The 17,249-nt window shown below is 42.3% G+C and overlaps 1 protein-coding gene across 2 annotated transcripts; it reads right to left on the reverse strand.

The window, feature by feature from the left end:
* Positions 1-1,149: 1,149 nt before the first annotated feature.
* Positions 1,150-15,137, reverse strand: LOC139303005 (transient receptor potential cation channel subfamily M member 4-like). 2 transcript variants are annotated; one of them, XM_070926689.1, is made up of 28 exons: positions 14,954-15,137; positions 13,405-13,466; positions 13,103-13,280; positions 12,505-12,685; positions 10,587-10,756; positions 9,972-10,149; positions 9,416-9,480; positions 9,083-9,316; positions 7,974-8,076; positions 7,756-7,877; positions 7,335-7,634; positions 7,101-7,202; positions 6,835-6,963; positions 6,574-6,703; positions 6,289-6,434; positions 5,999-6,111; positions 5,790-5,906; positions 5,640-5,689; positions 5,313-5,551; positions 4,951-5,066; positions 4,594-4,726; positions 4,323-4,497; positions 3,945-4,110; positions 3,639-3,820; positions 3,225-3,357; positions 3,054-3,126; positions 1,888-1,981; positions 1,150-1,728 (listed from the first exon to the last, which is right to left on the reverse strand). In XM_070926689.1, exons 3-28 carry the CDS (start codon positions 13,199-13,201, stop codon positions 1,697-1,699), a joined length of 3,582 nt encoding a protein of 1,193 aa, XP_070782790.1. In that variant the 5' UTR covers positions 13,202-13,280; positions 13,405-13,466; positions 14,954-15,137; the 3' UTR covers positions 1,150-1,696. The 2 variants fall into 2 exon arrangements, with proteins under 2 accessions (XP_070782790.1, XP_070782789.1); XM_070926688.1 differs by having other exon boundaries at positions 14,934-15,137.
* Between the last annotated feature and the right edge of the window lie 2,112 nt (positions 15,138-17,249).

The raw sequence follows: 17,249 nt of genomic DNA on the forward strand, positions 1-17,249 counted from the left end.
CAATACAGAGCCAAGTAATGCATGCTTTAATGATGGATAATGAAATTACCACAGGGCTAAACAAACACCTCTCAGACACAGTCTCAACAGCGAAGGTAATATATTTTCTTGCCAATCCCAAAGCAGAGGAGAACATGTCAGGATGATGTATGTAATGGATGTAAATAGAAGGAAATGGAGATGATGGCGGTCTGCACATGTGCAGTGCATTCGTAGGCAACTGACATTCCAAAGAAATGGTTAACATTTTAAGAACAGACTGTTTTCATTACAGGGTTATGATTATGGAGCCCGATGAGAGACAGAAAGGAGATTTAGATTCAGCAGCATTGCAGGTTGAGTGAAATGAGGAGCGTTTCAATCAAAATGACTCAGAAACTGAGACACGAGGAGCGAGACACACATGCTCACTTACATGGGTACATACAGGATTTGCACATGCAGCCATCATGCCGCGAGAAGGCAGAAAGTGATGACACCGCCTCTCTCAGCGTGAGCCGCTGGTGCGATTGACAGGTGGCCCAGCCGGCTATTTACAGTAAAGGCTCCTTCAATAGCTCTGCTCCACTATGTGACCTTCAATAGCTCTGGCATATTGAAACTCAGCACCATGGTGCACCTTTCACACTATCCATATCCCCTTCTCTCTACAGTATATCCAACTACCTCACTCCTGTGTTTCAGTCACACATTCCCTCTGGGATTCTCTTGTTAAATTTACTTTTAATGGCGTATAGTTCAATTTTACAGAGTTTCTTTGTACCAAGTACTGTACTTTGGCCCCATTCACAAACATTTCATCCCATGAAGTCACTGCACCCTGCTTTACCCTTTGGCATATTTTTTTTCCCTCCAAGAAGAACAGGGGGAAGCAGCTAGCCTGGCTCTGTCCAAAAGTAAATCCGCTTACCAGCACCTGTAATTAACTTATCTGTAACTGACACTAATTAACATGTAACACTCAAGCCAGGCTAACTGTCACCCCTTGTTTCCGGTCTTTTTGTGCTAAGCTAAGCTAAGCTAAGCTAACTGTCTGCTAGCTCATGAGAGTGGTATCAATCTGACTCTCAGTAAGAAAGTGAATAAGTGTATTTCCCAAAATGTAGCATTATTCCTTTAACAGTAACAGAAAAAAATCATTCATTATACTGTTATATGAAGTTGAATTTATTGAGGAGAATAAAGTAATGTAGCAACACAAATACATGATTTAACATTTAAGGTTGTCCAAAGCAACCATTTAGCCAGAAAGTAAATGTACAATGTGCAGTGAATGTAACCCCTGTAAACAATATCATAGTTTCAATACAGTAAAAACAGTACAGTACAAACAGTAAAAACCTATATAAAAACCTTAAAAACTGAATTCCAGAGGTCAGCTTAAAACTACAGCAAAATAGACATTGTAGTGGCAAATAAAATACATAAAATATATCATGCCACATCATAAATACATACACTTGACTTTGGCATTCGATTGCACACTGTTTTTGCATTTACTCAACACTGTAACAAAAAGCGATGGCTGCTATTCTTTCACTTTCTTTTCACTTCAGAACTGAAACTACTGGAGTCCAGCGATGAGCTGGCAAACAGTAAGACTGGTGGGTGGGTAGCATGGGAGCAGCTAAAGTAAAAGCGCTTCATTCTTGTCTTTTACAGACCCTGAGCAAGTGGAGGCATCACAGAGGCTGAATCAGGAAGAATTGGAAGAAGAGGCAAACGCATCTGTGTAGAAGAAGAGGCAGAATAAGGTAAGTGAGGGGACAATGACTCGAGGCAAACACTATACCGGAAATAAACTAATCAAACAAGCTTAGCGAATACAACCTGTGACATTCCAACATTTTTCTGGGAATATACATGTATGTTCTGATTGTCCTGTACCTCTTATTGTAGGAGGAGGCCGAGGAGGTTTGAATGTGCTGCCTTGTGCCAAAGTATCCACAATCCAGCTGAGAGCATTTGCGCAATACTCCATCTGAGAGGGAGGATCAAAAGAGCCAAAAGCTGTGTATTGACAACTCTAAGACACCGAGGGAAGGATCAGGATTTTTGGGAATACCATGCAGGAGCAATAATAGTAAAGTTTCCTGTTCATTGTACATATGGTGGGGTTTTGTGGTCTTAATTAATGCTACAAGCAGATGATTTTTAAAATACTCCAGAATGGAGCTGAAAGTGAGTTTCACCAATGATCTTTGATCAATGAATATCATGCAGCACAATTTGAACATCAACCTAAAAGAAATAGTTTGACATTTTGGATACACTTATTCGCTTTCTGGCAGAGAGTTAGATGAGATGATTGATACCACTCTCATATGTGCAAGTTAAATATGAGACCATCACAAGCAGCCAGTTAGTCTAGCTTAGCGTAAAGACTGGAAACGGGGGGAAACAGCTAGCCTGGCTCTGTTCAATGGTAACAAAATCCAGCTACAAGCACATGTAAAGCTCACTAATTAACATGTTATATGTTTGGGTTTTTTTTGTTTTTTTTTTAATAAAAAACAGTTGTATGGCCTATTTCTTGGCTCTGAACAGTTGCCAGGCGACCAGCGAAGACTCCGGGTAGTTACTGGTCCCAGGAAAGAAATAACCATAACCCCCCCTACAACTGTCATTTTTACACTTGCTGTTTCCGCCTGTTCTCCCCTCCCTCTCACTATGCTAAGCTAAGCTAACCGGCTGCAGGCTGTACTGTAGCTTCATGTTTACTGTGCAGACATGATCTTCTCATATATCAGCAAGAAAGAAAATAAGCGCATTTCCAAAGATGGTGAACTATTCCTTTATCAAATATGTGTGATTTTCCATAAACAAACACATATTGTGATATCAATATTAGAACACTGTGTTCTAGTTGACATGATATATAATCACCCAGCAGTGTGATATGTAGACGGGTGACATCTATTTAACCTTTATATAGGATAGGTTGACTGAGCATACATGCTCTTGTACTGCAATGCCATGTATGTATCAAGAATGACACAAATGCAACAGAATGATAAACAGAGTGTAAGCTCAGTTAAGTGTTTTCATTTTACCTCATTCTCCAGAGCCCTCAGCCTGTGGTCAAAGTCTCTGCTTTCAGTCAGATGTTTAACTACACCATCCACTCTAAAAAAACAAAACAAAAACGAGACATTCACTTCAGTATGATGGAGCGAAAAATAAGTCGTTTCACTGAGAGTGTTGGTGTAGGAATGTGTGCTCACTTGACAGACATCCGTTTGAGCCTCTCTGAGTCACTGCTTTTCTGGATCTTGTTCTGGGCAGTCAGGAAGTCCTCCTTCTGAATGGTTTCCCACGTCATTAGCCTGTTAGCTGCCTTCCCTCTTAACTGCAACACTAATAGGAAAGGCAAAGGCTTTTATCATTATCATCATTCAACTCATGACAGTGTTTCCTGAACCAAGCAGGAACAGCTGAGTTGAAGCCAATGTGGCAGTAAACAGTGATCCAATTCCTCTAACGGCTATTTAGATGCTGCCATTAGAGGAAGTGCATTGAGTGCGGAAAAAAGACATAACATTGATAAAGGCCGACCAAAACACAATTTAAACTTGCAAACACTTTTGATTTTAAACATAACTTTATTAGACTGATAACGCTCCTGCTCAAATACTGACCAAAGTGGTGGATCTTGATGGAGGGCACCTTGCGGATGGTCCTCTTGATAAAGAGATTGATGTGAGAGAGGATGATGAAAGGAGGTGCTAGTGAAGGACGGGAGTGGTACTGAACTATCAGGTTGTAGCGCTGGAACTTCCAGTAGATGTCGCTGTTAGCCTGCACTTCAGAGAAGGTGTGGCTGGGTGGACACACAGAGAGCAGAGTAAAGAGTGTTGTTGTGAACTGAAAATCATTTATAGAGATCAGCATGTCAGTGTAGCCACAGAGACAGACTGATAGACACTAGTCTCCTTCTTATTTACCTAAACATGGCGATGAGTAGGTTGATGAGCAGGATGTTGGTGACCAGCAGATAAACAACCAGCAGAATGACCACCAGCCAGTTACTGTACAGAGTTCTGCACGGCTCTGCACCGCCCTGAATCAATGTCACGTTGTGTGTGCAGGGCATGTCCCACTGCTTCCCCACTGGGATAGACACAAAAATATGGGGAAGATTAAAATATGTCCCGTGTTTTGATATGATCATATAAATCTGCTATCAGGTTATAATAACGCAATGGAATGGAAGTCAAAAAAACGTCCAGTACAGGCTGCAAAAGATACATCATTCTAACACCAGTTTGAAACTGTAACTATTACTTTCTCAATATGCATGATGCACACGCAAACACTTTTACCATCCATCTCCTCCACAGGGATCTGTCCAAAGATGTGCAAGTACGGCCTGTAGAAAACCCGGCGAAAGATGCGATCTAGGCGAGGGTCGTAGGAGTAAAGCAAAGCCTGATTGGCTACTCCGTATGCCATGAGCCACACCATCAGGAAGAAGAGGAAGAAGAAGATATCCTTCATCTGAACAGGAGAAAAAAAGTTGTGTTTACATCATTATAATCCCAACATCCTGCTAAGCAGCACGTATAATGTCAACTTATTGGTAATGCTTCTCACCATCTTGCCAACAATGATGATTTTTGGTCCCAGCTGTTTGTGAATGGCAAAGATGTGAATGAGACGGAGGGTGAAGACCATGTAGTCCACACACAAGACATCCCGGCCAAATCCATACGACCACTCGAACATCCTGAAACAAGGAGTGAAGCAAATGCACTGTTGTAACAGCACCACCCAGGGGTCAACTTGTAAAATAACTGCACTTTAAGGCTTCTCAGCTGGAATTTGGATCTTCCTGAGGATGGAAGTGAGAGGCGTGTGCACACTTTGAATATTGTGGAAGGTTTTGGCATAATCCAGTAGTAATATATATGCTGTAGATTGTCCCTGTGCGTAATTGATGTCTTGTTGTACCTGCAGATTAGTCCTATGATGAACAGCGTGATGGCAATGAGGTCACACTTGTTCCACACATCCTGAATGTACACTCTGACCCTCTGACGCCAAGTCTTTGTCCCCAAAAAGAACGTCTTTGGAGCAGAAAACATCACTGAACTTAACAGATCCATAGATAAAAACACAGCTATAAACACAACAACATCAGATATAGCCAAATACTGACAAAGGATTTTATGTTTAGTCTTCAGTGTTTGGTGTATCAATATACTGTATATCATTCAGCATTGCATTTCATATCTACTTTTGCAGTGGATAAATGTAAAGTAGATGCATTAAGCGTAAAATGTGATACAAGTAAGATGTTGCTCCGCACTCACCTCCCGGATCTCCTCACACACAATGGTGAATACCCAGAAGTACAGCACATACTCAGTGATGGCCGGACCAGAGGGTGGCGGGGGCTCGAAGTCCACCAACAGCACGTAGGCAAACAGCAGGAGGAAGAGGAAGTACATGAGGACGTTGCCCAAAAATGAGGTGACAGGCGCAAACCAGAACTGACGCCATCTTGACACTATGAACGGACGCTTTGGTGGTCTGTGGGAGTGGGGTATGCCTGTGAGGAAGGTTATTGGACATGGATTAGTAGCTGATTACACTACAGCTGCAATTCTTCAGGGGTGCTGCGTTTAAAGAGGACTCACCTTTGATGGTTGCTGTCCTGGGAGTGTTTGATCCTTGTGCATCAGCCTCACTGGTACAACAATGACACATTTTTAATGAAGAAAAAAAAAATTCTACTACATTCTACACTAAATCAACATAATACAATTTAGATTTTTTTAGAGTTTTACATGTGCTTGATGTCCGAGAAAGAGAAGATGGTGGTGCCATAGAGGCTGTCGCTGTCCCTGCCCGGCCCGTCCTCGTTAGGCTTCCCCTCCTCTTCTTGCTGATGGTCCTCCTGTTTCCTGTGAGATGGAGTATGTTGTAGAGTATCAGTTCTGAAATCTGGATCTTCTGAATGCTAATGACAAGGAAATAATAATACTGTGGATTTTACCTGAAGGAGATGAGGTTGGTGTAGCAGAGGACGGGGCAGAAGAAGGTGAGCAGGAGCTTCCACACCTCCGTGTTCCTCTTCATGTCACCCCACCAGATCTGGGACAACAGAGACTGGAGGAGAAGAAGAGAAATTTAGACCATTTTCACCAACTGCAAGTCTCATGCGCCACATCACAAGTTAAACATTGGCAGAGCAGGAAGGATGATAAAAAAGGAATTAAGCTTCAGCCTGAAAATCTGGGTAAGCAGGCTTGAGATACAGCAAAAATACAGTTTTCAGTGACTCACTTGTACTCCATCATGGCTGAAGAAAAGTCGTGCGTCGGCACCCATGCCCATCTGGAGGCAGGTGGTACCACCCCAAACCGGAGATTTCCTGATCAGTAGGGTGAAAGAGCGACTCTCATTGCTCCGATAGCAAGAGCTGAAGACATCTGAGAGGAGGGAAAGACCAGCGCAGAAAGAGTTTGGTTCCCATTTAGAAAAACAACAATGGAAGTAAAGCTTATTCTAGAAATCAAAGATCATCATTCAGAAGGTCATGCATGCATTGCTTTGTATTCATGGTCTCACCATGTGCCAGGTTCTCAAACCTCTGAGCCAGCTCTTTCATGGACAGTTTGGTGTCAGTCTCACCCTCCAGCTTGGACAGTTCCCTTAGCAACTTACAGCCACTCAGAGCACTCAGCACCGACTCTCCTGCCTGGGAGAGACAGCAAGGGAAGTCAGGGCGTACAAACTCCTTCATATCAGGTACATTACAGTACCTACAGGATTGTGCTTATTTCAAACAAACTGAACAGCAGCAGACATTTTTCTTCTCAGGAGTTTTACCATCTCCCAGAAGAAAGTGGCCATCTCGCTGCGGTTCTGGAGGATGGCCCAGATGAAGAGCGAAGCCCAGGGGAAGAGGCAGCGCTTCTCCCGATACAAGCAGTCTCCACGCAGCAGCTTACTGGCACGCTTGCATGGATGAAAAGAAGCAGATGAGGGGGCATCAGATTGTCCGTGAGAAAACAACAGTTAAAAAGGTGGGTCTTCCAACACCAGTAGTTCATTAGCTTTGATATACGTCTACATATAGGAAAAGTTAAAAGTACCCTCAGAGCTCTCCTCTTGGATGAGATCTGTTCTAAGCCCAAAGCATCGTAGTAAAATGGCTGGCAGACGTCACCTATTAACAGTTCCAGTACCCCTGCAACCTGAGGAAAAGAGGGGGTAGAGTAACAAACAAACCAAAGTGTGTGTAAACACAGGTTCTTCACATTGCTTTTGATTGAGCAAAACCAAACCAGACACTCGGATGCCTCTCTCATCAGAAACCCCCCCCCCACCTCAAAAAGGCTGATCTCCGTTGCTGGCCGACTCTGTATGTTCTCTGCTGCTACTTTAGATGGCGAGTCCTGCAGGCTTGATGGTGTGGGCACAGAGGCTGCAGTTCCTAGCCGCTCCACTAGACGCCGCTGAAGTAGCTGGTAAAGCACCGTCCCATCGGCCACAGAGCGGAAGAGGCTTTCCAGCCTGCCATAAGTCAGGTAGTCCAGGATGTTGAGGCCGTTCTCAGTGAAAAGACGCACAAACTGAGGCTTGTCGTTGATCAGGGCGTCTGTCATGGAGTCTTCCAAGTCTTCATACTGTTTGATTGAATGAAGGTGATTGTTTATTAGGCAGCTTGCAATACAAGGCTTATTTTATACCAACAATGCCATTGCACAGCAGGGTTAAAATTGTTTTATTTGACCCCTGCCCACTCACCCTCCAGTGGATGTCTCCATTGAAGAGTTCACTCTTGGCAATATCAACCCTGTTCCATGTGACCGCCAGCCTCAGCTCTTCATTGTAAGGGCTGGCATCGACTGACGCACGCTGCTTGCTAGCTGAAAAACACAGAATCACACAACACACATCAAAACAAAGACATGTTGCCACCTAAAACGTTAGCAGTTTTCATAATTTGAATTAGCTGAATGTACCTTGCACCAACGCTTTGAGCAGGACTGTATCAAAGTCATTGGGGCCTTCCTGCTCTCCATAGTAGATTGTGATAAAGTCTCTGTTCTGGTAGATGCTCAGAGTCTGGAGACCCAGAACAAGGAGACAGAAGACATTGTGAATGAATGCTAATGAATGTATGAGCATCTTGATACTGAGAAAGACACTAAAGAGCAGAGATGAAGAAAGATTGGGTGACAAAGGGTATTGTCAAATTCATGATATTGTTAAGTTAACAGCCTCACTGTGCTGAGTGAGGAGAATGTCTGGCATTTAAAGATCTTATCAGGGAATTTAAAGTTAAGCACCAACAGTAATTATTGACCAGCAAATAGAAAATAATAAGAAAATAATAAGATTAAGAGTGTGTATCCAATCAGTGCCTTGTTCAACAGATTGCAAATGACAACACAACAAATTGAACTTTGGGCACTGATTGAATAAACATTAGGACACTGATAAATAAATTTTCCAGAAAGTCGATTCTATTCTAGTGTATAAGAGGGATCAGTAGGGATCAGTATCGGGGCCAATCAAGGCATTTTGTAAATTGGTTGTTATTGGCTACACATAATACAGCCAATAATCTTTCAGTGTTTCGTGTTATAAAAATGACCCCGTTATGCCTAATGAAAACTGAAACCGGAGCTTATGAGTGAGTTAATTGTGGAGCAACAGCCAGCAGGTTCAGGAATCTGGGTCAAACTGAGGCAGGAAGTAGGTGGATAAATGTTCATTACATGCAACAATTATCAAGTGTTGGATGACGTGAGCAACACACTGATCCTTTTGCTGTTCTAAGAGCCCTACAGTAAAATGGAAGCTTGCCCTGAAGGTTATGGCAGAAGAAAGACTATGGGGTCATAAAAAACAAAAGACTTCATCCACTTGGGAGCATAAAAAGGTACAGCTAATGGCAATCTGCCCATTATATTATGAAATATCCTGTGTGAGTAAAACTGAAATCTTGACCTTATAGCATCAAAAGAAGGGGGGCGAGGGGTCGCAGAGAACGTTTGAAAATAACTCATATACAGCTTCTTCCTGTTCTGCATGTCAAACCACACAATGATCACACATGAGCACTTACCTGCTCAACCAGTTTGTCTGACTCCGCTTCTGAAGGGAAGTGCTTCTTAACCCGCTCTGCCACTCTGTCTTTCAGGTCCACACTGGGACCCGCCTCGCCGTCTCCCTCACTGGAAGACTGGACAGTCGGGGCCGAGGACAGATTCTCCAAGACGTCGCTCAAGAAGTCAGCCAAGCCTCCCGAGCCGGCCAGCACTAGCCAGGGCATGGAGGTTTTCAGAGAACGATCCACTCTCTGAGAGTACAAGGATATAATCAAAAAGTTTATTTTACTATTAAAACTAACCTTAAACCATAATTTCTTAATGACAAACATAAAAAGCAGTGACTGTACCTCAAGAATGCTTGCCTCCCCTGACACCAGCATACAAAGGACAGGGATGTCAATGCTGCCGCTGCCTAAAAAAAACACAAACACTTTTACAAAAATTGGTAAATTATTTGCTTACACTGCCTTCACTTTAATGCAGACATTGCGATCACATTTGCAGACTTAGAACAATCAAACTGCATATTTGTCTTGTAACGCAGAGACTCAGAGAGCACCCTGTTACATTTTTGACAAATCTCTGCTTGATTTTACATGTTGAAGAGCCGTGTCTCAAATTCATGCAGTGGCATGCAATGGCTTTCATCCAGCGGATACCAAAGATTCACCTTATCATCACATGCATTAATAAAAGATCACCACAAGAGGGCCAAAAAGCATGACACAAGGATGTGAAATGTTCATGGTTGTAAGAAAGCATTGTACGGTTTAGATATATATCTCTGTTTACATAAATAAATAAAATCTTGGAATATATACAGAGGAACAAGTTTATTCCGATTCTTCTATTCTGATTCTAGATACAATGCAAAATATTATATTTCATGATCCCATCTCTTACCCCAGATGCCTGTGCGCTGGTGGGAGATGTAGTCCTCCACTTTGGCCCTGAAACCCGTCTCTCCTCCTCTGCGTCCCACACTCCCGTCGTCCACCAGCAGGAAGGCCTGGTAGTTGTTGTCCAGGCAGCAGGAGTCCCGGGACGTGTTCTGGACATAGTACTTAGCAGGAAAGCTGCCCTGCAAGAGGAAGAATCAAGAGATATGATATAGAAGGGTTTCTTCAACTAAAACTCAATACCTGCGGTGCATAGGAGGCCTGCGTTTGGTGGATCCCAAGATGCTGCTAATATGTTTTAATAGGACATGATCCCAGAGCAAGATTGTAAAGTTGAAGAATATATACACCTTCCTAACGTTTAACACTTAAAGCTGAACTATCTTAGTTATGTAAATCACAAGGTGGGGCTGTAACACAGAACAGAATTCCACGCCTTTAAATCGGGACTCTTTCTTTTGTTTCCTATTTGGAATCATTTGCATCTAAAAACTTAAAAATAAGAATGCTAAAATATTAAACGTACAATTATTACAGTAAGAATGTTGCACAATATTTTACCCAACATTTTATGGGGTGTAAAAACATTTGTAAAACAGTATGCGAGTGCCTGTACAACCTGAGGGTTGATCAGCTGCTGTCGGTTGTGCACCAGGCCCCAGGGAGCGATGCCCAGCGCCACCACCTTGTTGAGGGAGACCGACGAGGCCGCAGTGGCGTGATCCCTCACGGCCTCTCCAACACACCTGCCAACGCCTTCACGCAAGCCTGCCGTCAGGATCCACGCTCCTGGATAGAACACACCAACAGCGAATGTGAGAAGAAAATACAAAATTGTTTGGTTGTAGAAAATACATTTTATGCCTCAAAAACGGCACAATTTTAGTAAATCAAACAGTTTGAAACAGAGTGGAATTAAAAGTAGGCATAAGAAAAGGTATACAATACCATAGAAATGCACATAAGTAATGATATGTTTCAATGTGCAACAGAAGCTTTTCACACTTTTTCAGTACAAAAGCAACACAGCTGTTCTCGCACTACTGTACTGTGTTACCTTTCCCAACAACCATGTTTGTGCCGAGGCCAAACAGTAGCAACTTGTGTCTATGCGTGCACCTTGTATGTGTTTATGTGTGCGCCTGAATGTTTTTGCATGTGTTTTATTATCTTTGCTTTGACCCGGGGACTCTGAAAGAACAGCAAGTTATAGTGACCTCAGATGACAGGAGACCAGTATCGCCGTGTGCCACCTGCTCTTGGCACAGTAGTCAGGAGGAAATGGCCATTGTAGTACCAAATTAGGATCGCACCCCAGGGAGTCATATAGTGCAATGGTTCTACATTTTGGAACAGCTGTATTTTTCCTACTAAACCATGAGTGGGTTCTGTGTCTTCCAAGAAAGTGTTGGTTTGTTCACATTATTAGTCGCTTACTTAGAAATGTTTTTTTACACAAGGAAAAAGGAACTTTATTTTCTAAATTGCTGATTCTGTTGTCTTGACTATTAACGCAAAATAACAAAATAAGCTGAAGGAAAAAAACAGAAGTAATCTAATCTGATGTGATCCGATTGTGCTATAAAGTCATATGAGGCTAAAATACCAGTTAGTAGCACTTGTCAGCTGTAAACAAGAAGTCTGGAAATCAGAACTTTGATACGTGAGAAAAGGGAACAAAATCAATATGAGGCAACTTAGAGACCAAGCAGAGACCAAAGCATATGTACCCAAATATCAGGGTTTCTGCAGGGTTCATCAAGTTGAATCTAAGACCTTTTTGATATCACATACAATACAATTCGATACCTGTTTCATGGTATGATAAGTACTTCCCAGCAGTAAATAACTATATAAAAATAATTATTAGCCTAACTAATAATAATAATAATAATAAATAAGGTCCTGAATATGCATCAGAAAATGGATGGATGAGTTAACCAATGAAAAATTATTAGTTCAAGTTAATTTAATTCTTTGCTAAAAGTGACACTTGCCCATTACGAGACAATAAGCTTCTTAGCTACTGTAGCTAGCAGTAGGGACAGTGCATGCTATACTGATGGTGGATCTGACGGTGCAGACTGAAACTACACCGAAAAGGACTGAACAGCCTTCTTTGTGCACAATCCACTGTCCCCCCAAAGACGTATAACGTATAGTGACAGCCTGCAATCAGATACAAAAACATTGTATATTTAACATTATTGCCCACACTTTTTTATATCTTCTAAGGTCTTTTTTAGGAAACTACATTCAATTATTCTTAAGACTTTTTAAGACCAGCAGATAACCTGAAATTAAAGGCGCACCAGCCAGAACTATTATTTTATGTGTCAGTGGGAATGGTCTGTAAAATGATGACATCATATAGTTGAAGTTGAAGCTAACTGATATTACAGTGATACTGTAATCAGTGTATATGGGTTTCACAACACAGTTAACTGGCATGTTACCTGTGACCCACCTTTGTAGCAGCGTTTGAAGCAGTGATTGAGTTACTTCAAAGTTACAGTTTGCTTTCATGGTATGTTTACCTGTGCTTTGTGAGGCTTTCACCAGTCCCTGCCTGAGTACCTCCCGTACCCAAGTCTTCACCTTTGTCCTGCCTTCTCCGCCCACTACAGAAACCACCAGGTTGGGGGCAGGAAGACCCCAGTGGGCTGTCATCAGGGTGTAGACCATAGACGGGGGTGTGTCCCATGACAGACGCAGGAACTGAGATCCCCATGAGAGAAAAAATGGACATTTAATTTGATTGACGAAAAGAAATTTCAGAAGTGGACAACCTGTGAAAAATAAAGAATTACAATTTTAGTATCAAAACAGGCGCTAAATTATACTACAAGTGTCTCCAAAAAGCAAAGGAGCTTCTCAGTACAGATATGTGACCTCACTGTCAGTGAATTGTGTTTGTTTACTCAGGTGCAGCAGAAGGTTAAAAAGTTAGGAAAAGAAGAAGTACTGACTACAACAGCTCTTGGTGTATTTGAATCATTATTTTGCTCGCCTTTAGAGGCATTTGTCTTCAAAAAAAGTACCAAAACACAACAGATTTGATCAGAAACCCTAAGGCTCTAGAAACAAAACATTTAATGAGAGAACATTTATCAAGCCAGCATAACGGCCACCCACATAGCTATGCCTCTTGCTGGCTCCTGCAAACTGCAACTCTCCAAAGGCATCAGTCGGGTATTCAGAGGAGTGCTGGGCGCTGTCCCAGTGGTTGACCATCGCTGTGCTGAAATAGTCACCGAGAGCCACAGAGGCATGGGCATCTCTTGCACCCCCACACTGGCACAACGCGCCATTACTGAGAGAGTGTGAGAGGAGGATAATACATGTGAAAACATGATCACCCTGTGTTGCATCAGTTGCACAGTCAATAGAGAGACATTACGATCACAGAGGAATGTGCTCCACAGAGTTCACAGTACCTGAAAGAATCTTCTACAAAGGTGGTGCACACTCTTTTCTTGATGATTTTGGGGATCCAACTCTGAAAACATTTCCAACAGGTTAATACACTGAATGTATAAACAGGCTATTTCAATTTTAAGAAGTTTAACTCCGAGCCTACCCTCGTATGCCTGGAAATCATGTGGCTGCAGGGTGTAGTAAACCGTTCAAAGGAGAAAAGTTGACTCTGGCTCAGAGACGTACCTGGTTCCCGGCCTCAACACCTGAGTGTGACTTCTGACGCGGTGCTGTAGTTTCAGCTCGAGTTTATAAGTGTATGTGTGAGAATGTGTGTATGTGTGTGGTGGGCACGTAGGCTACTACTGTACATAGGTATCTTCAGTGCCTACAGTAAACTCTGCAATACAGCGTCTGAGGGGCCCCACTGGACTCTTTTTTTACAACTAGAAACTGAGCTGGACTCCTTTTACAACTTTGAGATTAAGTTTACAAGATAAAGATAAAGTCTTTTCATTTAAAGTAACTACTTTCTAATCCACTGTCATATCAATATCTATGTGATAATGTGAATAATCTGTCTCACGGGGCATTTTGACTGGTAAAATCAGGAAAAAGGTGTAATGGGCCCGTTCCATTTTGTTGTGCCAGGAAGCCCTGTCAGTGAGCCAGGGGCACAATACCAGCGCCGTGGGACTGACACACCTAAAGGGAATGCAGCCGTTATTAATGTTATTAGTTGGCTACACCTGTGCTTGTCGACTTACAATATTTACTGTGAGAACAGAGCCAACTTTTACGTCGTATTTTATTTTTACCCTTTGGGCGATGACATCACGGTGCTAACGGTGTCTTATGTTTGTTAACGTACAGCTTTAATTTCAACATAAACCATACAAAGTTAATGAGTGCTAAATGTAGTTAACGTTAGTTAGCTAGTGAAACGCTGAGCAGTAACTACGTTAGCTAGATAAAACAATGGGCGTGCTGTCGTCTGTGCTTTTAAAGTTAGAGTTAAGTAAACGTTAAAGCAACAGTTGTGTTAGCAACGCCGAAGCCTTGTTTCACAGTCACTGACATTGACCGGCTAATTAGCTGTTAGTGTTGGACGCTGTAAATCTGTCGAAGGTCTTTTCCGCAACCAAGCTAGCTTAACTTGTTAACTTCCGCCGGTTTGACAGTTAGACAATACGGTGTCAACAAACATGAGCAGAAACTAGCTGGCCTTGGCTACATGTGGGACAAAATCCGAGTCTGTTTACACACACACCGCTGCAATGCTACAGTGCCTTTTAAAAGACCATAGACTGTGAGTATTATATTACTACACGACCATTTGATACGTGCCGTCCAAAGCAGGGGAATGTTTCTCCATCGCTCGTCATCGTGACTCAGAACCCGAGGGGATAACTGCCAACCACAACTTTCATTACAACTTCCACTTTGTCGACTCATCTTTTATTTATCTTTTCGCAACTGTAAGTCTTTGCCACAACAGCGCCATGATATCGCACCAGGAGCACAATGATTTAATGGAAAGCCTACCCACCTGGTCCTTCTCAGATTTACCGATTTTGTCTCCGCCGTCTCCTCCTTCTCCTCTTGTGTCCCTCATGTTGTTTTTCCTTTCTGTTCGACTCAGTGAGAGATAGGGAGATAAGAAAACCTATTTCTGACCATTTTCCAATGAGCAGGCTAATTCACTGGATTGCTGGAATTGTATATGCCTGAAACTATGGAAATGCCATTTCCCCAATGTCTCTCAGCAGCCGTAGAGGAAACAAGGTGCAGAGCAGGCACGCCACACAGGTGAGGGTGTGGTTTTTCAAGAGGCAGGCAGGCAATCTGCAAATACTGTCCTCCAAACTTTGAAAATATAGGAGGGGCCAGTCAAAACCACAGACATTTCATACCTGGGGTGTGAGCTGGGCCAATGCTGATTATAATCCTCTTACAACATGAATTCATTACTAAGGTCCCCATCTCTTGGTGAGTGATATTAGATGTGGGGAAGTTGGAAAGACAACACTCTTGGCCACCGATGACACATACTTTGACACCACTGTAGCAGACAGACAACTGAAGACACACAAGCTTGTGCATTGAGCAATTTGCTGCTGTCATGGTTGCCTAAAAATATCACACGGTGAGGCCTGGATTTTCTGATCAACAGGGCATGAGGCAATCAGCCTCACACCACCAAGGGCAATGAAAGACAGAATTTGTTGCATGCAGGAACATTTTCAACATCAAATGTCAATCAGAATATATGGTCATTCAGGTGAAATGTAAATTCAAAGGACAGAAATATACTGTACTTAATATGTAATCCCTGTAAGGCAATAACTAGTCTGAGAATAATGTTTCAGGGCCCCTCTAACTGCTCCTAAAAGACACTGCAACTAGTGATCCATGGAAAGTGCCCATGTAAGCAGCATTCAACCTGTAGGAGTCAATTTTTCCTCAAGGCTCTAGCAGGTTAATTCAGGTATGCATAAACTGCAACTCCACACGCTTGTTTATATTAAATATTTATTGTAGAATGCATTTAAATATTGAGGAATTTATACTTTAAAAAGTAAAGTGATTAAGCATTTCACACAGCATTCAAACATCCACATTCTATGTGCTTACAGAGCATAAATCCATGTTAAGTACCAGTCAGTCAGGACACATACAGAGATATTTGGTTATAAATAGATGGAGACTATGTTGAGAACTCTTTAGTCCATAACTATCGTCATTCCTCTTGGCCCTATCTGCCATATCCCTGCGGGTCCTTGGCGTTTTTCGACTCGTCTTTTCCATTTGTTTTGCCGATGTGGTATAAAGTGTTGGCCAGGTTGTGAAGCTGGCATGTCCCGAGCTGGCATCCACGCTGAGGTGCACGCCGTGGTCGTAACTTTGCTGCCATGCTGTCAATGATGAAGAGGAGAAAAAAAATAAAGTTCAGGATTTTAAAACACCACATGTGTAAAATAATTTCCAGTTTTCAAATCAGTAAACCTACAATTTAGGTTTTGCTGGCAGCCATAAATAGTAGAACTGAAATAAACACTACAGTATTTATCCTGCATTAAGCCTACTACAAACTGTGTTTTAGGATATAAAATGTGATATAAGGCCATTCCTTGTACTGGTTGCACTTCTGTAGTTTCTTATTTCCTGCCCTCACACTAAATTGTGAATGTATTATGCTTACCTGTGTTTCAGTGCATCCAGGTCTAGATGTTTGTCTTCTGAATGAAATGGGATGATCCTCAGTGTTGGAGCATGCTGCTCCTGTGTGTCCTCTGACGTATTCACCCCTGAAGCCTGGACAGAGTCCCCTGGGAGGACAGCGTCTGCGTCTGACCTGTGGGTCCATCAGAAAAAGGTATTTATTAATATATTATTGATTTTGATATTCTGTTTACAGATTAGACAGTGAGTGATACATCATTATGGTTTCTGTCCGTAGCTGTATATACTGATGTTTTTCACTGACCTGTGAGTTGGTCTGAGAGGTGTGGCAGCAGTCAAAGGCACAATCAGCAGCAGCAGAATGGCTATCTCCATACCGCACTGGCCTGTGGCAGAAAAACAATGAGTTTTATTCATAATAAATAGTCTGTGTAACTCAATATTAGCCGCAATAATACAGAGTCAGAAGATTTTGTGACAAGAAAAGTCAATAAATATAACAATTATGGATTAGAGACCTGTTCAAAATAGCATAAACATGAATCCAGGATGAAACTTACCGCCAAGAAAATCCAAAAACCTGCTGTAACTTGTTGAGTAAACCATTCGTAGCCTCTTGCTGATTGTTGGATGCCCAAGTCTGGCATCCCTCTGCACTTCTGGTCCTTTATAGTGTGATGGC

This window comes from Enoplosus armatus, chromosome 20 (assembly GCF_043641665.1).
Source record: "Enoplosus armatus isolate fEnoArm2 chromosome 20, fEnoArm2.hap1, whole genome shotgun sequence".
Classification (NCBI taxonomy): domain Eukaryota; kingdom Metazoa; phylum Chordata; class Actinopteri; order Centrarchiformes; family Enoplosidae; genus Enoplosus; species Enoplosus armatus.